This window comes from Myodes glareolus, chromosome 5 (genome assembly GCF_982192425.1).
Source record: "Myodes glareolus chromosome 5, mMyoGla1.1, whole genome shotgun sequence".
NCBI lineage: Eukaryota > Metazoa > Chordata > Mammalia > Rodentia > Cricetidae > Myodes > Myodes glareolus.
Window position 1 is genome coordinate 36,664,536 of NC_142030.1, and position 22,032 is coordinate 36,686,567.

At 41.9% G+C, this 22,032-nt stretch overlaps 1 protein-coding gene across 3 annotated transcripts in view; it reads left to right on the forward strand.

Moving 5' to 3' along the window:
- Positions 1-22,032, forward strand: part of Grid1 (glutamate ionotropic receptor delta type subunit 1) — a 760,241-nt gene that overhangs the window by 429,958 nt on the left and 308,251 nt on the right. For all 3 annotated transcript variants that reach the window (XM_085687861.2, XM_085687860.2, XM_048421321.3), the window contains exon 5: positions 6,769-6,822. In XM_085687861.2, coding sequence (XP_085543987.2) covers positions 6,769-6,822 — 54 coding nt within the window. The remainder of the gene's footprint in view (positions 1-6,768; positions 6,823-22,032) is intronic.

Genomic DNA, 22,032 nt, shown 5'->3' on the forward strand with positions numbered 1-22,032 from the left:
CTGTCCTTGGGAGAGTGCCAGGCCTTAGGCTCCATGGGAGGAATGTTCTCAAGTGGTAGAGTCAGGTTTTCAAAAGATGCTAATTGCTGACAAGCTTTCATTATCCCGGGCTGCCAGTGTTGGGGGGGTGCCTAGATAAGTGGCCAACAATTAACGCACGCATAAATTATCCGTGGCGTTTGTACTTTGTAAAATAAACTGTTAGCAATGGAGTTGGAAAGCTTCCATGTGGAGTTTTTTCCACTCCATTTACTAGTCCCATAGGCTAAGATAAAGGGGAACAGACTCACACCTAAGAAACCAGTGGAATAATGGTCTTGAGCTTATGAGGACAAATTAGCCTGGAGGAAGAAGGCACTGCTGCGTGTAATGGTTTTGTTTCGAAATGAGACAAGCAAACAAATAAACACGAAAATAAACAAAAAAATCCTTATTTTGTTTCCACTGTCGTGGGACATGGACTAGGTTTGCAGGATAATATACTTTCTCAGACAATTGTTTTGGCATTCTGGGGAGCCATGTGACTGAGGTTTGAGCGTACCGACTCGGGCTAGCATTCGAATCCATTCTCTATGAAACACTCTTCTACAAAAATCTGAGTCTACATAGAACTCTCCATTTTCCATTGTGAAATGGGTACCTATTTAGATTGTTGGGAATAAACGACGTGCATGGGTTATGAAGTAGAGAAGATGCAGGATTGAAGTGTCCAGGAGGAGTCTTAGTAGGTTCCCACCGGCCTTAGAGATACCTCAAACTTGGTTCTGTATTGCAGTCTCAGGACAGAAATGTGCCCCATTAGAGGCGCACCCTACAGTGTGCTGAGCACCTGTGTTCCCTTGCTTCCCTGTGGAAGTGATCCTCATCCCCTCATAATCAAGGGACATCTGTCGCTCCTCTCCAGCCTCAGTCTCGGCATGATGCCCGATACTTGCCATTTCTGCCATGCCCAGGAACTGCCTTCTGCCCAGCGCCTGCTTGGGAGCCCAGAGATGGAACATAGCCAGAATCTCTTTCTCTATGGAGGCTGCAGGTCAGGGAGGCCTGAGTGGAATTCACATGTCTCATTTCCGAGTGGGCCCACAGGATGGCGTGTGGGAAAAAAAAATACTGGAGGTTCACATCAGGCTGCTGCTTATGACCAAGGAGACACCTTCCCATCCACCCTGGGCTTTCCCAGGGGTGAGCAGAACAATTGCTCTCTGCCGTTTTAGCCAGGGCCTATCTATGACTTATACTGTCACCTCCAAAGGCTGACATGTTGGTGTCATGTGTATGTCCATACAGTCTACACATATATGGGCATGTGTGTGCACACTGTGTCACTTTCCACTGTGTGTGCCACCTTCCACATCTGTTGGCTTTACCACCACCTTCTGCTGCCTCGCTCTGATCAAAAGGGCTAGAAGAAAATAAACTTGATCCCTTCAAAGTCCCATCTCCTCATCTTGTTTTCCAAGATTTTGTGTTTGCTGATCTTGACAAGACACACTAGTGAGGCGCATAGGCTCTGGTCAGTTCGGCAGTGCCTTGTAGGATTCACAACAATGCAGTAGGACTATCTGCATTGGGCCAAAGCTTTGAGCCACTGTAGCGATCCCTCTGTGTTCACTGAGACCTAGGACCTGGCCAGGTCCATGAGTAACTCCTGTAGGTACTTAGGTATCTTCCCTGCTTTTTCTTAAGGATGGGATCAGCAGTCATGGCTGTTGCTCCAGGGAGAAATCTAACCAACTTGCCACTTGACGAAGGGAAATGAGAAGGTCATCTCTGAGCATGAGGCTATCTCACCTACATCCCAAATACACAGCTGCAGAATATAGGAGCTGCCATCAATGTATCTGAGTCAGCTCTTCTGTAGGTGCCTGCAGTTGTTATGCGGCTGGAGAATCCCATGTTGGGCAAGAGAGGGGAGATTCAATGCTGGGCCTCTCTGAGGCCTCTGGGAATATGGAAGAGACATCACCTACCACTTTTCAAGGTTGCACACATGGTATTCCCCTCCCCCATCACTGTTTGACCCTATAATGACAGAGGTATGGCATTTAATGGAGTTGTGTACTTTGCAGCATCAAGACAGATGTCAAGGCATGGTTGACAGTTCTTGTCTGTTGAGCAAGGGAAAGAGGTATGAGGGATTATGCATGTGGAATGATGATGGGAGAGATCCCAAAATGACTCCAAGGCAGAAGAAGCAGGGGAACAGAAAGAGGAGGAGTTTTGCAATGACTGATCATGTATTGAGCACCTTTCTAGATTGGTAAAATAACACATAACATCTTAACATTACCCCAGGCTGGAGCTGTTGATTTCAGATTGGGATCCCAGAGCAGACGTGGAGAGGAGCAGTCAGATGATAATTATTTAGGGAGTAGTCTCAGAGGAATTCAAGCAATAAAGCCAGCGGGTACTTGGAGATGGGGAACAGGGAAATGAAGGATGCCCAGTGACGTAATTGTCTCATTCTGTAGCTGGATTCTGGGAACAGCTGAGATGACGCTGAGAGACGTCCCCATCAGGGAACAGGACAGCTGGGATCTGCATCCGCGGCAGCCTCAGTTCTTGGTTAGCGTATACATTCCCGATAATCCTGAGTGCCACGAACAGTTCTGGCAGCCGGAGTCTTGGGTGTTGGTGGTTGAAAATCAGAACACCGGGAGTTTGGGTAATCAAATATCCCACTCTGGTGTGAGGGGCTGTAGGTAGCATACCATACATAGCATGGTTGGTACTCAAGGGCTGTTGGTCACAAAAATGTGCTATAGGGGAGGTGATATAGATCACCAGGGAACAGACAGCAAAGACTCCCCTGTACCACACTTGCGCCATGATGAAAGAAGGACTTGTTTCTATCTGACACAGACACACATGGGAGGAGAAGGGAGAGGCTGGCGCTTAGAAGGGGAACCAGCAATGATGAGTGGGACCCTACCCTCTGGTCTGTGAGCAGTTAGGACTCATCCCACAGAGCTGGCAGCTCTCCACTCACTGCAAAGAGAGGCAAGTATAGCTTTGCTCAGTCTGCAGTAGCTGCCCTTTCTTACCGCCCATCCCAGTCTCCGTGTGATCTGTGCCCTCTGGAAAGAAAAAAAAAGCTGTATCCAAGAGCTATTTATCTCATGTGGGAAAAAGAGGCTTAACAAATTAGCTGTTGCTTAATTGGTGAGGGAAAGTAGGACAGGGAAGTCGGCCAGCCTTCCTACGGGGTTTTCTGATCAATTCCCTCTGCCAGTCTCTTCCATACCTGAGTCTGCTAGCAGATAGGAAGACTTCTTAGGAGAGCCGTGTTCCCACACACTCGCTAGGATCTCCTAGTAATTGCCCATGGTCATTGGCAATGCTGGAACCTCTCAGCTGTCAAATGCACCTGCACCTTCATATTCAAGGAGCTATAGGTTCTGTGGGAGAGGTTTCAGCGGATCAAGGTGCAGGTCAGAGCTGGGAAACCACGAGGGTGTTATACAGGTATCCGCTTTCAGCCAGTTAGAATGATTTAAAACACTCTCTGGGGACTCCTTACTGTAGTCTGACTTGGGACTCCTTGCAGTGGATGTCAGTTCAGCATGGGGTTATGCCTCCCGCCCACGGTCACCCTCCAAGTCATTCCTAACTTTCCCAGCCACTGTTGACATTGCCAACACTGGGGTACTTCTGATGGGTCTCGTTATGCTGAGGCAGCCTATTTGCCTTACCTCTGAAGGTAGAAAACTTTTTTCTGCTGTGTTTATCTTCTCTGATTACTAGTAAATCCACTCTTAGATGCTGCAAAGAGCAACTTTAACTCTTTCCCAAGACATTTCTTCATTTGATAGACACCTCTCCTGTCCTGCTCAGTAAGAGTTCCTTGTTACTCATGTGGCTGTTGCCTTAAACTGTCTCACTTCGTGCTGGGATCTAGGGTGAGGTTCCTCTCATCGCTGGGGTGGCTCACTCAGCTCAACATCAAGGGTAGAGCCAGCACCCCTACTCCCAACTCTCAGCCTTTCCATCAGTCTTTAGTCTCTACTGCATTCAAATTTTATCTCAGCATTTGCTATTTTTTTGTTTTGAGTTCAGCCTCATTGACCTCCCCCTGTTGAGATTCAGTTTAGCATTCCAGTCTTTGAGACCGTATGAAATCCTCCAAGTTCTGTGTCATATGCTAATTTGATATGCAAGTTGCTGATGGAAAAACGAGCATTAAAAAAATGCTGAAAGGTTAGGGGTTGAATTCAGCAAGGGCCCAGCAATGTGTTCAGAGTATTTAGATCACTGTCCAGTACATTTTTTCTTATCACCATGGTCTTAGATATCTAAAGACATCTGTGGCCGTCTTCTTGTTAAGAAGAGGGGGACTCCAGGCTGGGTGGCCGAGACTCCACCCCGAGGTGCTCTCCTCTCACCACTCAGTTCAGGGTCTTCAAGAGACATTGACTCTTGGGTCTCATCAGTGTCTCTTGAGACAGCCTCTCTCTCCAGGCTTGCAGAATGTGATGGGAAATATCTCAGGGTAAAGCACTATGGTACACCGATGCCTCTGGCCTCTTTGAGGCTCACTTCCTTCCAAGGGCATAAGTCAGTACTAAGAGCCTCCTTGTCAGGGCTCTGTTTATCCAAGAAAATACAATGTTAATTGAGAAAGGCTTCTGGGACCAGAGGATACAGGATAGATGGGAGCACATGGAAGAATGAGGGTGAACCTATGGAGTGACCATCCTCTTATCTCTGCTTCCTGTGAGATTCTTGGGACATTTATAAACCTCATTGTCTGAATTTCCCTCTTTTTGGCCTCAAGGGTTACAGAATTTTGCAGGCAGGAAAGGGGCAAGTGTAAGCTGTATTTTTGCATGACTTCACCAGACAAATGATAATGGATAGGGTTATTTCCTTCTATTTCAGACTCCTGCCTGGGGTTCACAGCCTGGTGCTCTCTCACTCATAGGCTATAGGGAGGGCAATCCCTGGTCTTCAGCCCTGAGTGGTCCAGGAAAAGCTTTTTGACTGTATTTGGTGTCCTGTGAGGGTGTCTGTTGAGGACTGATGGGCGCAAATTCTCCTGGGCTTCCTGTGATCTCTATCTTCATGATCTACTGTGTTCCCCAAGCATACTTATCTGTTCCCATGGAGCAAAGCCCTAATGGAACTCTGTGCTCTGGTAGTGTAGGTGCTTCAGCACCACGCAGGCCTAAGAACTTTGCCAGCCACACAAAGGTTGTAGTCATAGGAATAGGTTCTGACACTACTACACCTACTTTCTTAAGAACAATCACCTCTGTACATACTGATAAGAAAATATAAATTTGATATATTGATACTTTAGTAATGAGATTTTTGCCTGATATGCATTTCTTAAAGTGATTTTAACTTAAGGCACCTGCCTGATAGGCATGGGTAGATATGTATTTGTATGATATGACTGTAGAAGCTTCTGGAAGGGGTCATTTCAGACAGCTTCCAGTGGATGACTCTGGAGGAATGAATGGGAGCTTTTAAGACATTAGCACATTCGTTTAAAATGAGAAAGTATTATGGGGTGAGTTTAATTAAGCATCTTAATTTGTCTATATTTTTAAAATCAAGAGTAATAAAAATTACATTACCAAAATGTTAAAAAAAAATGTAAAAAGAAAAGGAGTAAATCTGAGAGTGCTTTCCCAGGTTCATAGATGGATTGGCACTGTGCCCGGTGCTCAGCAAGCTCTTGGCACATGCTCACCGTGAACATTCTTGCAGGACATGCTTGCAAATCATCAGTCCCTTCCAGCTCTTTCAGTCTGTTGGCTTTCTAATTCAAGGAGAGAGAAAGCACCCATAAATGCATACAAGAGAGCCAGGCATGGTGGTGCATGCCTATAATCCTAGGTCTTTGGAGTTGGAGGATCAGGAGTTCATGGCTATCTTGGGTATACAGTGGGTTTTAGACTCGCCCTTGCTGTATAATACCATTTCTTAAATAAAAGCAAAACCAAACAAGCACATGGACAAACAAGCTCAAAGCATGCAAACAAAACAAGGGACTGGCTTTTACCTGCTGCTGTCTCTCACTTGTTCATATGTCGGGCTATGTTGATTGAATGCCTGCTATATGTGGGTGTCAGAACAAAGTTCTGGGACATAACTGTGGCCTGTAAGACTTTAGTCTTGTCCCCACCATGTCCCAGCTTGACAGAGAAAATAGATAATAGAAACAATACAGTTGTAGCCTTTCACACACAACAACAACAAGTGCTGTAGCAAGGCAGTGCGGAGAGAGTGGTGGAGATGGACCCCGTCCTCAGTAACTGGAAAGAACCCAGCTCTGTGGATCCTAAAGAAAATGCAAAGGAGCTTTGCAGTTTAGCGAGTATCTCCTGTGTCCTGGTGTTGCTCAGCACAGCAGGACGAGCTGCCATAAAGCCAATATATCAGTTTTCTAGTTCTGTAGTTTTGTGTAATGATGATGCTATCCTTAAGTGCCCCTTTGGAAAGGAATTTGCATGCATTCTTGGAGAAGGAAGACTTTGACTGTACCTGTGATCTGTGGTATCTGTAGGACTGTCTAGGGCCTCTAACCTTGCTCCTGGCCATTGCAGGAGAGCATGGAAGGACAGGGGAAAATCAGCTATCTGTATTCAGATGTGTTTCTCTTGTGGCCGAGGCAACCAAAGTGGGCTTCAGGGGAATGGCTTGTTTTGTGAGGAAAAAATTCTGCAGAAACAATGTTTATAAAATGTCATCTCAGCCATCATCTTGTATGTCTGCCTGCTTCTGCCTTGCTTCTGTTCATGTACGTTCTTGTTCTCTCTGCAGGCTGTGGAGACCAACCTGGCTTCCAAGGACAGCCACTGGGTCTTTGTGAATGAGGTAAGAGCCCCAGAATGATGATGGGTATGGGCTGCCTGCTGTCCAGTTTTCCCACTACCCCATGGGAAAACAGAACAATCTTTCCAAGTCTAATCCTGACTTGGGGCCTGGAATGGATCCTGGAGTTCCATTTTGCCAAGGCAAGAGGGAAGAGAGCTGACCTTGGCCTGCCAAGATGCTTAGGTAGAGCACGTGGGATCCAATAGAATAATCCAGTTCACGAGACTAGCAAATGTCAGAGAAGTGGTTTCAGAAGTCGGTAAAGGGGGTGAGGTGAGGCTGCTAGTCAGTTAGGAGCCAGAGCCTGGGAGGTTAGGCCAGGTTATAAAATAAATACAGACGGCTGCAGGACAGGGATGGGAGGGCATAGTCCCTATCTCATGCAGGATATTACAAACGTGTGAGAGCATTATGTGTCTGAGTGTAGGTAGGAGTTTCTAAGTGTGTACATGTGTGAAAATGTAGTGGTTTACACATATATGCATGTACGCATGTGTGAGGAGTGCTATGTGTGTGAGAACATGGTATGGTATAACAGAGTATGTGTATGAATTGTGTACATATGAGTGCTACTGTGTGTGTATGTTCATGTGAATGTGTATGTGCAAACCTCTATATGTGCAGGTGTGTATTGTGAGCGTTACGTATAGGTTGTACATGTGGATATGTGAATGTGCATGTGTGACTGTATGTATCAAGATGTATGTGTGAGTTGTTTGTCACTGTGAGTATATGAGTATGTATGTGTGTCAACTGTGTGTCTGTGTGTGCATATGTGAGTTGTAAATGTACGTGAATATATGTATATGGGTGTGTATGTATGCCTTTAGGTCTGACCACCCCACTAGTTTGGGCTCAGGGGTGAATAAAAGCCTGAGGTGTCAGTGCTGGGGTAAAAAGTATGTGCCACCACCACCCACCTTCCTGAGGTTTTACAACGTTGAAAACACAAGCTACCTTTTCCCAAGAAGAACATTTATTATTTTATCTTTACATTCTTCATTCATAATGAGTATTAAGGACCTCAAAACAAAACAATTTTGGGGATTTACAAAAAGATTTTCCCTGTTCCCTCTTTAGAGATTGTGTCCTGTGTTGAAGCTATCACAGGGGTGACCTATCAGTACGTGCCCCCAGCTTTTCTGAAGAACCCCCTCTGCCACATACTCTTTCGTGAAGCAGAGTCAGGGCAACCTGTGTGGCCTCCACATGCTGTTTGTTGAGAGCAGACCTATAAATGTTTCTTGGTTTTGCTTTCAGTGGGGGCACAGCCTTCAACTGCTCCTAAATTAGCTGGATCAATTTCTAATGGCTTCATTCTGGGATATCCAAGGTTTATTATGTGGGCAATTTCTTCTTTTTATGATGTGTATTTCTTCATTAGCTCAGTGCTAATATGGCTGAGATCCGATTATGGTGGCTGCTGTTAATAATGGCGCAGGTAGCATCACATGCTAACTGCTCGCCAGGTGCACTGCTGATGGTTTCCCTCTCTGAGTCCACATCTTATGAGCTCCCTGCCTACCTGGGCCAGCTGGACACAAGGTACCGCCCCTTTCCCTTAGAGCGGTTCCGTAACTGTGCTGGTAAAATTAGGAGAGAGGATGTGACCGCCCCCACCCTGATCTTCAGAACCTGCTTGAGGCTCCATTGATCCTCACTGAGTTTTGATTCTCTGAGCTTTGCTGCTTCTCTGCAGGTTCTTCAAAGCCCAGGGGCCTTTGTTCCAGTGAAAGGAAACGTTCTGCAAGTGCCCCTGAAGTCAAATGTCTGGCACTGGTTTTCCTTTTTGGATGACTCCTCCACAGTGAATAGCCAGTGTTTCTCTGTGGCCAGGCTTCAGAAACCTACTATTTTACATTTTAAAGATTTTTTTTCTTACCTCTTCTGCATCCCCACCCATCCATCCCCAGGCCCTGTCTCTCCAGCGTGATTCCCTCTCCAGGACTGAACACCAAGTATGAGATGCTTTGGGGTGCCTCCTACTCCCAGGAACCCAGGTATTTTGTAGGAGGCAGCTTGAACCCAGAGCTTAGAGTTCACAGGAGACAGGGATAGAAAGAGGCACCTGTAGAGCCAGCAAGGAGAAGCCACGGGAGGAAGTCTGCGCTTTACCACGGAGAGAACTCACGTGGGCTGGCCACAAAGCGCAGGCTGATCTGAGAGTTCCGAACTAGACTCGTCTTTCTTCAGAAGTGAGGGGATTTGGGGACCCACTGCTCTCTTCAATCTTCCGCCCTTCTCCAGGAAGGCTCTTTCCCTTGAGAGGCACAGGACAGCAGCCAGCGTTCCTTGTCAATCACTTCGCAGCTTTTAACCCCTGGACCTGCTCCCCAATAGCCCCACTAGGGAATTGTCATCACCCCTACTTTACAGGCAATGAAACAGAAGTTGCAGGAGTTGAATCAGTTCCTCAAGGCCAGGCACGCACAGATTGTGTGTTGCTCATGAGATTCGTTTATCCCTGTTTTTTGTGTGTATATACATTTTTGCCCATGTGGATGAGTATGCACGTGTGTGTGAGCATGTGGAAGCCTGAAGTTGCTGTTGGGCACCAACTACAATTGCTTTTCCACCTTATTTACAGAGGGAGGATCTCTCAGCCAAATGCAGAGCTCACTGACACGGCCTGTCTAGTCAGCTTGCTCTTGGAATACTCTTTTGGCCTTCTGAAGCAGGAATTACAAAGTGGGCTGCCATGACTACCCAGAATTTATGTGTTCTATCTCTCTCTCTCTCTCTCTCTCTCTCTCTCTCTCTCTCTCTCTCTCTCTATCTCTCTCTCTGAATCTAAACTCATGCTTTCATAGAGATGCTTTAACTACTGGGTCATCTCCACCTTCCTGTCTGTAGAGTTCTTTATGAAGATTGTCTAGCTCCAAATGGTGTAACTGACACCATTGTGGCAAAGAACTAGAACTTGCGATCAGTCTGTTTCTGAAAATTCAGTCAGCAGGGCTCAGGTACACATGACAGTGGGGACACTCTTTGGCTGACCTTTGGCCCCAACACATGGACATTCTTAAGGACTTCAATCCAAAGGTAGAGGCTCTGCTAAAGTCTTGACCCCAAGTTCAGATGTAGCATATGGTTAATGACAGAGATGCTCTCTAAATGACTTTTCAGTTTATTCACTGGGCCAGCCCCATGGAGAATGTTATTTACTGTTTAAGCATGGTCCCAAAGAAAACACGAGCCTGACTCTTCTTCTGGCCATGTTGTAACATTTTAAGTACTGCAAAATTTATACTAACCAATACAGAGACACAGACAAATAGTTTTCAGTTGCTGATCTTTGTATTGTGTGTAGTGACAAGTAATAAAATAAGGAAAACAAATTATAAAGTCAAGAGGAACAAGCATTTGATGAAAACTCACTTCGCAACCTCAGCTCTAGGATTTGATCTCTCTCTCTCTCTCTCTCTCTCTCTCTCTCTCTGTGTGTGTTCATGTGTATATAGGTTCATATGTGTTCAAGTACACATGCACATTTGTAAATGTTCATGTGAAGGTTAGAGGCCGATATCAGGTGTTGTTCCTTGGGTCCCATCCACTTTGAGTTTTGGGAGGCAGGGCTTTGTACTGGCTTTGAGCTCACCAAGCATGCTGGACTAGCTAGGTGAGTCCTTAAAAATCCATCTGTTGCTGCCTTCCCAGTGCCGGGGTTACAAGTGTGCCACCACCCTTCTGTATTTGATTTGCTTCATGTATTTTTCTGGATTCAGGATAAACATTCAAGGATACATGTTTTTGTTTGTATTCTGTTTGTGATGGGTTTCTTAATAAATCCTGTTCACTAGTGAGTAGTGGTACATATTACAAGTCTTTTGTTTGTTTGTTTTTGAGAAGACAAAATTGCCTTCTGAATTTGTGCACCTCTCTGGGAGATTCAGTGACTCTCTGGGTTCTAGTATGGGACACTGACAAGCAGATGTAGTTTTGGCATAAAGTGTATTTTTATTGATTGATTAAGTTATAAGAACATAGAGAAAGTGAAACCAATCATTGGACAAGGTGGCCAGTATACTGTGAGTCCCTTGAGGACATGGCCAGAACTAGCTTATCAATGAGTCTTCGATGCCTTGTGGAGAAAATAGATTGCCGGAAGGTTGGAATGAAGGTGGGCCAATCTTTATAGTGAAGAGCAGACTGCATTGATGAGCACTTCACAGTCTGTAGCAGAGGAAGAAAGCAGCAATTAAAGACCTGAGCTTCAGAGATGCAGGTGTTGCTTTAAGCCAGCTGAACCTGGGTGTGTTTTGTGGCCTCTGGAACTTCTGTATCAGGCTGGAGTGAGTGCCTTCTCTCCATTTGACTTTATCAGATCCCAAGTGAGATGCCTTTATGGTTTGCCAAAATACACATGTTGCCCTTAGTGCCGGCTAGACTCTGGATGAGGAGGATAGTACCTTCCTACGAAGCTTCATCCTGGCAAGAGACAGGGACTTTGTGGTCTGTTCTCTTGAGAACTTTCTGCAGGGAATCCTTCCATGGGATTGTGCAGTGTGATTCTCAGGCCTCTGAAGGACTCTATGTGAGGGGGAAGGTAATTACTCCATCTGATGCTTAACAGCAGACTTCTTTGGATGCACTCTTGGAGACATACAACCATTACGGAGTTGGATGGAAATGGTTTAAGATATTTAATAAATAATGTACATGCTTATGGTATCTGAGCTCAGGGATGGTGGGTGGTCAGGGCCCAAGGAAAGGCAGGTTTCCAGAGGTGGGGGAGGGCATAGTTAGCATTACTCTCCCACTTTAGCGTACACCAATGACCTACATGGCCTTGTTCGTTCTAAACCTTGTTCTTAAGCTCCAGACGCAGAGACTAGCTGCTTTCCTGATCCCCACCCCCCACAAAACATAGGACCTTATTTTCCATCAGAAGGTCGGTGTATCTGTCTCAGAATTCCTATTCCTCCTCCAAACCTGTGTCTTGTTAGTGTTCCTGACCTCAGGCAGCATGCCATGCTCTGGCTGGCCCTAGTAGTATGGAGTATTTCACATTTTGTTGCCTGCCTAGCCTGCTGCAGGATGGCTCTTCCCCACCTCTCTACTGTGTTTTACTTCTTATCAGCCTTCCATTGTCACAGCTTGTGCCTGCAGGGGTATGGTGGTGACTTCTCTTATTTCCCCAGGAGTTTTCCATCTGCTGTCCCCTTCCCAAATCTTAAATCCCGTACAGAGGTACAGAGCTCTGCATTGTTAGAAGCTGACGTATGTGCCTATCCCCCTAAGAGCCTGTGAGTGAGGGCCGGAATCTCATTCCTGATTCTTTTCTGAAGGATTCTAGCATAAAGAACTCACCTGAGGAGGCATTTCTGATTAAACCTCCTATCTGTCTCTTGCTTGCTCACCTTGACTCTTCTTGTCTGATTGCCTAAATGTGGAGGAAGAGGCATTACTAAAAAGCTCAGTCTTCCCTGGCCTCAGGAAGCCATGGTGATTGTCTCTGTGAGCGACAGTTACCAGCTCCTCTTGCTGCCTTGCACCCATTTTTTTTTCTGAGCCTGTATTATGTTCAAAAGGAAGCAGTGTTTCACCAGAGGATCCCAAAGCTCCCCTGGCCTTGGACCAGATCTCCAGCAGACAGTGGAGTAGTCGGGATAAGCACCTGTGGAACTTCTTGCAGAAATTTCAAGTCGTACGCTGGGAAAAATGTATTGTTCGTCCCCAAGAACTCTGTGGGAATGGATTCTATGATCAAAGGGTGGATAATATTAGAGCGAAATAGTGTGGCCAGACACCCAGGAGCAGAGGCAAGTGGATCTCTATTAGTTTGAGGCCAGCCTGGTCTACATAGTGAGCTTCAGGCCAGCCAAGGTTTCACAGTGAGAACCTGCCTCAAGACAGACAGACAGATAGACAGACAGCCAAGCAGAGAGTTAAATAGTTAGAAGTAGGTATCTCTCATCCAGGCTTGCTGGGGCAAGTGCACACCATACCTTTCCACGTACCATACAGCGATGTACTTGATCTCACCGCACATCTTATGTGCTTTTGATCTCATGTGCTCACTTTCGCTGGAGTAGGTTATGGACGGGTGGTGCAGAGACCATCTTTAAAGGAAGTCCTGTCTGTGGAGCTGCTCTAACTGGCCCTTAAGAGGACTCTACGCTCCAGCAGGTGTCACATCAGCACGTGGACCTTCTCAGTGCCTAGTCCCTAGAATATTGTTTATACTTTTCCCTCAGGCCCTACCCCATTTAATTGCTTTCACCGGCCTGCTGATCGGCACAAGGATCTGTGGAGCAATGGGGAAACTCTACCAATAGTCCAGAAGGCATGGCTCTAGACTCCCATGAGCGCCCTACCGAGAACCTGTATGGAGGGTAAACACATAACTGTGGGCTCAGATATGCTTTTTTATTGTGGGAAATGATGCCAAGACTAACTGAAGTAAGCAACAGAAGAACACGTGAAAGCAGTCTCCTAGCTTTAAGATTTGGGAATGTTTATAACCCCTTGTCTATCTGTATTGTTCAGACGAGGGGGTTATTTTTTTTTTATTATTCCTTTCATTTGGAAGACTTTAATTCTGTTTGAGCGTTAAGTCCCTGTACTGTTTGTCATCTTTAATTTTAATTTAACATCACTCAAAGCCAATTTGTTTGCTGTAATCTATGTATGTGTTTACCTTCATGGCTCCAGTGAGGAGTCTTAGAGAACATGGGCCACAGCTTGCTTTTTTCTGTCGTCCCGGCTCAGAATCCTGGAGTGAAGAATAGGTGTTGCCATTTGTCAGGCATTAGCTGCAACCAACAACTGTTTTGTTTTTTATTACATTTATTTTGTATACGAATGTGTTTGTGTGTGTGTGTTTGTGTGTGTGTGTTTGTGTGTGTGTGTGCGCGCATGCACGCGTGCCATACTATGCATTTAGAGGTCAGAGGACAATTTGTAGGACTCAGTTCTTCCCACATAGGTACAGAGGGTACCTATGTGGTACAACTTAAATCATCAGGGTCAATAGCAAGGGCCTTCACTCACTAAACCATATCACTGGCCCAGCACCATTTTTGATTAGTGTTAGTGAAGTCTGATATACATCAAATGGACATATTTTAGTATACACATTAGGTTTGATATATTCCTTCTTCACTCATGAATCATAATTACAGTGAAGACAGTACACATACCCACAACACACACATTGTCTTTGTGTGCCTTTGTATTCCACCCTACTTCTCTCTGAACTTTTCTAACTCCTTAGGCCACTACTGATCTGTTTTTAGTACCATGCTGGTTACTTTGTATTTCTAATGGGACAATCTAGAGTTATATGGAATGAGGGATCCTCAGTTGAAAAGTTATCTCTATCAGATTGGATTCTGGCTGTGTGTATGAGAGATTGTCTTCATTGATGATTATTGTCAGAGAACCCAGCCCATGTGGGCGAGGGCATTTCTAGACTGGCTGGCCTGGTTGTCTAAGAAAGCTAGCTGACAATGAGGAAGTGGGGAAACCAGAAAATATGCCACTAAGCAGCATTCCTCTATAGCTTGTGCTCCATGCTTTTGCCTCTAGGTTCTGCCCTGAATTATTGTCTGACTTCTCTCAATCATAGACTGGCCAGGAAGTATAAGGTGAAATAAATCCTTTCTTCTACAAGTTGCTTTGGTCTTGGTGCTTATCACAGCAACAGATCAGGGTCTAGAGAAATCCCTGGTGATGATATCTAACTTCTAGAGATTTGCATAGATAGAATACTTCAGTATATATTCTTTATTTTCTTTTGATATGGCTTCATTCAAGTGGAGGTATTTAAAAAATAGAAGTAATTTCCCCCTTTTATTGATGAGTAATATTCAACTGCATGAGTAAATCACATCCATAAATGGGCATTTTGTGTCTTGATTTTTGGCCAGTACATCTAATGCTATTAGTGGTTGTCTTAGTCACTGATCTGTGGCTGTGAAGAGACACATGATCAATGCAACTAATATAAGAGAAAGCATTTAATTCGGGGCTCGCTTGCAGTTTCAGAGGTTTGGTCCATTATCGCGAAGGCATGACGGCACGCAGGCACATGCTAGAGCAATAGCTAAGAGTTATGTCCTCATCAGTATGTGGAGAATGAGAGTCCTGGCTTGGGCTTTGAAATCCACTTGCTCCAACAAGGCCACACCTCCTAATTCTTTCAAAAAGTGCCACCCCCTGATGACTAAGCATTCAAATATAGGGAGCCTATGGGGGCCATTCTTCAGACCACCACAGGGATATACATGAGAGGTCTTTGCATAAATGTGTGCTTTTATTTTATAGGGAAACATAGACTTAAATTTTAGTCATTATAGTGTTTCATAGTTCACATTGTAATTTTAGTTTGTGTTCCCCTGGTGATGGATGATATTGGGTATCTTTCTGGCCTCTCCATCCTGCCTGCTTTCCCTCACTTTCTCCCTTCTTGTTTCTCTACCTCCTCTTCTTCCTCAGTTGGTGAGGGTGGACCCCAGGACTTTGCACACGCTAGACATGCATTCTGGTGATGGACTGTTTCTTGATACACACATCTAATTATCTGCCTCAGAAAATTGTTTGCTTAAGTATTTTTTAGTGCGCTAATTACACAGAGCACTGAGTGATAGTGAATTTTCATGCATGTTTCCCTCTTTTTTCTTATTTTTTATTGTTTTTATTGAGCTATTCACTTTGCTCTGCTCCCCTCCCTTTCTCTCCTCTTCCCCTCTTCCCTGCCCCATCATCCCCATGCTCCCAGTTTATTCAGGAGATCTTGTCTTATTCTACTTCTCATGGAGATTAGATCCATGTATGTCTCTCTTAGGGTCCTCTTTGTTGTCTAGGTTCTCTGGGGTTGTGAAATCTAGGCTGGTTTTTCTTTGCTTTTATGTCTAAAAGCCACTTATGAGTGAGTACATATTATATTTGTACTTCTGGGTCTAGGTTACCATACTCAATATATTTATTTTCTAGATCCATCCATTTGCCTACAAAGTTCAGGATGTCATTATTTTTTTATCACTGAGTAGTACTCCATTGTGTAAATGTATCATATTTTCTTTATCTATCTTCGGTTGAGGGGCATCTAAGTTGTTTCCAGGGTTTGGCTATGACAAACAATGCTGCTATGAACATAGTTGAGCACATATCCTTGCGGTGTGATTGAGCATCCTTTGGGTAAATATCCAAAAGTGATATTACTGGGTCTTGAGAAAGATTTTTTTCTAATTTTCTGAGAAATCGCCACACTGACATCCAAAGAGGCTGTACCAGTTTGCACTCCCACCAGCAATGCAGGAGTGTTCCCTTTACCCCACAACCTATACAGCATAAGTTGCTGTCAGGACTTTTGAACTTACAGGTGTAAGATGGAATCTTAGAGTTGTTTGGATTTGCATTTCTCTGATGGCTAAGGATGTTGAGCATTTCCTTAAGTATCTCTCATTCATTTGAGATTCGTCTGTTGAGAGGACTCTATTAGATCTGTATCCCATTTTTTTTATTGGATTATTTGTTCTTTTCATGTCATATTTCTTGAATTCTTTATATATTTTGGATAGAAGTCCTTTGACCAACGTGGAGTTGGTGAAGATTTTTACTCATTCTGTAGGCTGTGTTGTGTCTTGTTGACCCTGTTCTTTGCTTACAGAAGCTTCTCAGCTTCTGGAGGTCCCATTTATTGTTTCTCTCAGTAGCTGTGCTACTGGGGTTATATTTAGGAAGTGATCTCCTGTGCCAATGTGTTCAACTGTACTTCCTACTTTTTCTTCTGTGAGGTTCAGTGTGGTTGGTTTTATGTTGAGGTCTTTGATCCATTTGGACTTGAGTATTATGCATGGTGATAGATATGGGTCTATTTTAATTCTTCCACATGTTGATATCCAGTTATGCCAGGACTATTTGTTAAATATGCTTTTTTCCATTTTATAATTTTTGATTGTCAAATTAGATGTTCGTATGTTATGGATTGATATCTGGGTCTTGGATTTGATTTCATTGGTCCTCTTGTCTGTTTTTATGCCAATTTCAGGTTGTTTTCCTTACTGTAGCTCTATAGCAGAGTTTGAAGTCAGGTATTATGATGCCTCCAGAAGTTCCTGTATTGTACATGATTGTTATGGCTATCCTGGGTTTTTTGTTTTTCCACATGAAGTTGGATATTCTTTTGAGGTCTGTGAAGAATTTTGCTCAGATTATGATTGCATTGAATCTGTAGATTGCTTTTGGTAAGATTGCCATTTTTACTATATTAGTTCTATCTACCCAAGAGCTTGGGAATTCTTTCCATTTTCTGTTGTCTTTTTCAATTTCTTTCTTTAAAGATTTAAAGTTCTTGTCATACAGGTCTTTCACCTTTTTGGTTAAAGTTATTCCAAGATATTTTATGTTGTTTGTGGCTATTGTGAAGGCTGATGTTTCTCTTATTTATTTCTTAGCCCATTTATCATCTGTATAAAGGAGGGTTACTGATTCTTTTTTATTTTTTTATTTTTATTTTTTATTTTTTTGTATCCTGCTACCTTACTGAAGGTGTTTATGAGTTGAAGGAGTTCCCTGGTAGAATTTTTAAGGTAACTTATGTACACTATCATATCGCATCAGCAGATAATTAGAATTTGACTTCTCCTTTTCCAATTTATATCCCTTTGATCTCTTTTGTTGTCTTATTTCTCTAGCGAAAACTTCTAGTACTATATTGACTAGATATGGAGAGAGTGGATAAGCTTGTCTTGTTCCTGATTTCAGTGGGATTGCTTTGAGTTTTTTTCCATTTAGTTTGATGGTGGCTGTTTGCTGGCTGAATTTTGCCTTTATTATGTTTAGATTTATTTTTTTTATATCCCTGAACTCTTTAAGACTTTTATCATGAAGGGGTGTTGAAATTTGTTGAAGGCTTTTTTTCAGCATCCAATGAGGTGATTATGTATTTTTTTTTCTTTCAGTTTGTTTATATGGTGGATTACACTGACAGACTTTTGTATGTTGAACCATCCCTGCATGTCTGTGTTAAAGCCTACTTGGTCACAGTGGTTATTTTCTGATGTGTTTTTGGATTGAGTTTGGCAGTATTTTACTGAGTATTTTTGCATCAGTATTCATGAGTGAGACTGGTCTATAATTCTCTTTCTTCGTCGTGCCTTAGTATGGTTTGTGTATTAGAGTAACTGTAGCCTTGTAAAAAGAGTTTGGCAATGTTCCTTCTCTTTCTATTGTGTGAAACAATTTGAAGAGTATTGGTATTAGTTCTTTGAAAATCTTGTAGAATTCTGTTTTGAAACCATCTGGTTCTAGGCCTTTTTTGGTTGGGAGATTTTGATGGCTGTTTCTTTATCTTTAGTGGTTATAGATCTATTTAATTTGATTAAATTTTGGTAAGTGATATTTATCCAGAAAATTGCCCATTTTCTTTAAGTTTTCTAACTTTGTGGAGTACAGGTTTTTGAAGTGAAATTCTCAGGATTTCCTTTGTATCTGTTGTTATGTTCTCCTTTTCGTTTCTGATTTTGTTAATTTGGATATTCTCTCTCTACGTTTTGGTTAGTTTGGATAAAGGTATATGTATTTTGTTGATTTCCTCCAAGAAAAGATTTCCTTTTTCTCAGTGATTCTTTGTATTGTTTTCTTTGTTTCTATTTTATTGATTTTAACCCTCAATTTGTTTATTTCCTGTTGTCTTGTCCTCCTCGGTAAGATTGCTTCTTTTTTTTCTAGGGCTTTAAGGTGTTCTGTTAATTTGCTAGTGTAGGATTTTTCCAGCTTCTTTATGTAGGCATTTAGTGATAGGAATTTTCCTCTTAACTCTGCTTTCATTGAGTCCAGTAAGTTCGGCTGTGTTCTGTGGTCATTTTCATTGAATTTTAGGAAGTCTGTCTGCGTTCCTCCCTCCCTCCCTCCCTCCCTCCCTCCCTCCCTCCCTCCCTCCCCTCCCCCCCCCCCCTCCCTCCCTCCCTCCCTCCCTCCCTCCCTCCCTCCCTCCCTCCCTCCCTCCCTTCTTTCTTTCTTTCTTTCTTTCTTTCTTTCTTTCTTTCTTTCTTTACACAGGAGTGATCCATGTGAGCATTATTCAATGTCCATGTGTTTGAGGGCTTTCTGGAATAAATATTACTGTTGAATTCTAACTTTAAGCCATGATGATGCAATACAATACATGGGATTATTCCACTTTTCTTGTTTCGGTTGAGGTTTGCTTTGTTACCGAGTATGTGGTCAGTTTTTGAGAAGGTTCCATGAGGTGCTGAAAAGAATGTGTATTCTTTTATGTTTGGATGGAATATTCTAAAGATGTCTGCTAAGTCCATTTGAGTCATAACATCTGTTAGTTTCCTTATTCCTCTGTAAAGTTTCTGTCTGGCAGACCAGTCCAGTGGTGAGAGTTGGGGATTGTCTCCCACTATCAGTGTGTGGAATTTAATGCATGATTTAAGCTTTTGTAATGTTTTTCTTTTTAAACATATGAGGGTGCCCTTGTATTTGGGGCATAAATGTTTAGTATTGAGATTACTTAAATATTTTATATGTTTTGTTGAATTATATCTTTTTTCACTGAGTTTTGAAAGATATTTATATTTCCAATGCCAAATTCTTTACTGGATAAATACTTTGCAAAGATTTCCTGCCAGTCTCTGGCTTGTTTTTCACTATAACAATGTCTTTATGAATGGCAGACCTTTTTATGTTGGTGAAGTGCAACTTGTCAGTTAATTCTTTTGTGGATTGTGCTTTTCGTGTAGTAACTCAAAAACTTCTTAGCATCCTATTCTGTTCATTTGTTCTGTTTTCTTTTTTTCTAACTTTATGCCAATTGCACATTCTTTGTCTTGTAATTGCTTTATAGTAAGATTTGAAATGACATTTTGCTATACTTCTAACTTCCTTTTTAAAGTTGTTTTGGCTACATGAGGCCATTAGAATTTTTTTGTACAAAGTTTGTTGTTGGCCTGTTCCTGCTTCAATTTGTCACTGTTACAGAAGCGATGCCTGCGGTTTCATTTGTGTCTACATTTAATGTATGCTAGAATTCGGAAAGAACTACCATATTGATAGTATTTAGTCTTCTTATCTGTGATGTATTCCTCTCCATTTATTTAAGATTTTAAAAAATTTTCTCAACAGTAGTTCATTGTTTTTAGTGTTTGGATCTGTAATATTTTTGTCAGATTTTTATGGCAATATTTTATGTTGTTGATCAACACCATTGTAAATGGTTCTTTAAAAAGCTTCAATGTCTAATTGTTCATTGATAGTTTGTAGGAATACTATTGACTGTTATGTAGCGATCTTGTGTCCTGGAACTCTAACTTTGATACATTTAGTAATTATAGTTCCTTTACAAACACACTGTGACAGTTTTCTGCATTGACTGTCATGTCCTTTGTAAATGCAACAGCTGTAACCCTTTCTGTGTGTTTGGATGCTTTGTCTTCCTTTGTCTTTCCCGATTGTGTTGATTAGCGCCTCCAGTACAAAGATTAAAATGGTGGTGGGACTAGATGTTTTCTTCTTGGTCTTGACACTGAGAAGAAAATGCAGTGCATTGCCGTTGAGTATCATGTGAGATACACGTTGTTCATCAGACCAAAGCATTCCTTCCCTTTCCTAGCTTGCAGAGTTTTTGTATTCATATTAGATTTTGCATATTGTTCCTTCTGAATGTATTGAGATAATTATGTGATTTTTCTTTTAGTTTGTTAATATGCTAAAGTACATGAGTTGATTTTCTAATTTAAATAATCCCTGCGATGAAACTTAAGTGTTATAATAATTATCTTTTATATTAAATTTCACATTTAATTTGAGAAAATTTTGATTAGAAAGTTTCTCCAGTGTTCATAAGGGATTTTTGTTTCTTAGTCTTCCTTCAAATATATTTCTTTTGTTTTGGTATTGGTATAATGATGACTTCAGAATGTAAGGTAAAAAGTACTGAATTCTAGATAATTTTATCTAGACTTTTCCTTCTGTGACTTCTAGGATTGCTTATGGATGTGACTTAGGCCATATTTACTTTGTAGGAATGTTTTATCTATACATTAACCTTTTGTGTAGCCTTCGAGCTATTTTTCTCGAATTAGTTTTGGTAATTTGGTATTTTGGCTTAGTCAAGAGATTCCCCAAATTTCATGTGAGTTATCAAACTGAGAAATATAAAGATGGCAATGTTTCCTGGTGATTTTTTCACATTGGTTGAATCTGTAGATATAAGAGCTCCTTTATTTTTCATATTTATTATTTGGGCCTCTTTTGTATTTTTCCAACTTTTTCTATTTATTGGTGTTGATTTCAAAAACAATTTTTTTAAAAAAATTTCATTGATGGTCTCTGTAATTTTTTTGTTTCCTTGTATATTTTCTCTGTGTTCATAGAAGACTTATTGTTTCCCTCTCTCCCTCTTGCTTTCTTCTGCTTTTGTCTTCATTGTTTCCCTTTCCTGATGACTTTGGCTCCTTCTCCCAGTTCCACTGGTGGGGGTGGGGAGATGAGGTTGCAGAGACTTTCTCCGGTGTCATGTTTCCCTTCCAGTGACTTTGTGTCACCACATACATGTTGATGTATATTATTTCAGTATTTAGCTCAAAATACCTTCCATATATTACTTTTTGGTTTCTTCTTTGACCCATGAATTATTTAGAAGTGTGTTATTTTGTTTGAAATATTTGGGGATTTTTCGGTGATCCTTTACAAATATAATTCTTGCATGGTAAGAGAACATAGTTTCTAGCATGTGGATCCTTTTTAAATTTTGTGAGACTGATTTACAGTGCAGTGTATCATTCATTTATGTATGTATGTAAATATTTATTTATTTATTTATTTATTGTTTATGGTTAATGAAAGATTGAAAAGAATATATAATCCTTTGTTACACTGAATAGTCTGTAAATGTGAGTTAAGCCAATTTGGTTGATAGTTTTGTTTGTGCTTTCAGTGTCTTTGATAATATCTTTGTATATCTGTTCTAACAATCATTGAGATACTTATTAAAATATTAAGTAATAATTGTGTTTTATTTTATTTTACCATTTTATCCATTGTTGTATAATATATTTTGAAGCTTTCTTACTAAGGCATAAACATTTAGATTTTCTTGATTAATTGACACTAAGTCATTATTAAATGACTTCCTTTATCCTTGGTAATTTTCTCTCCTCTGAATCATACTTCGCCTGTTCTTAGCACAACCATTCAATAAGACTTAAAACATGAAAGTACTCTTTGATCCATGGCCTTCCAAATGGCATGGAAGCA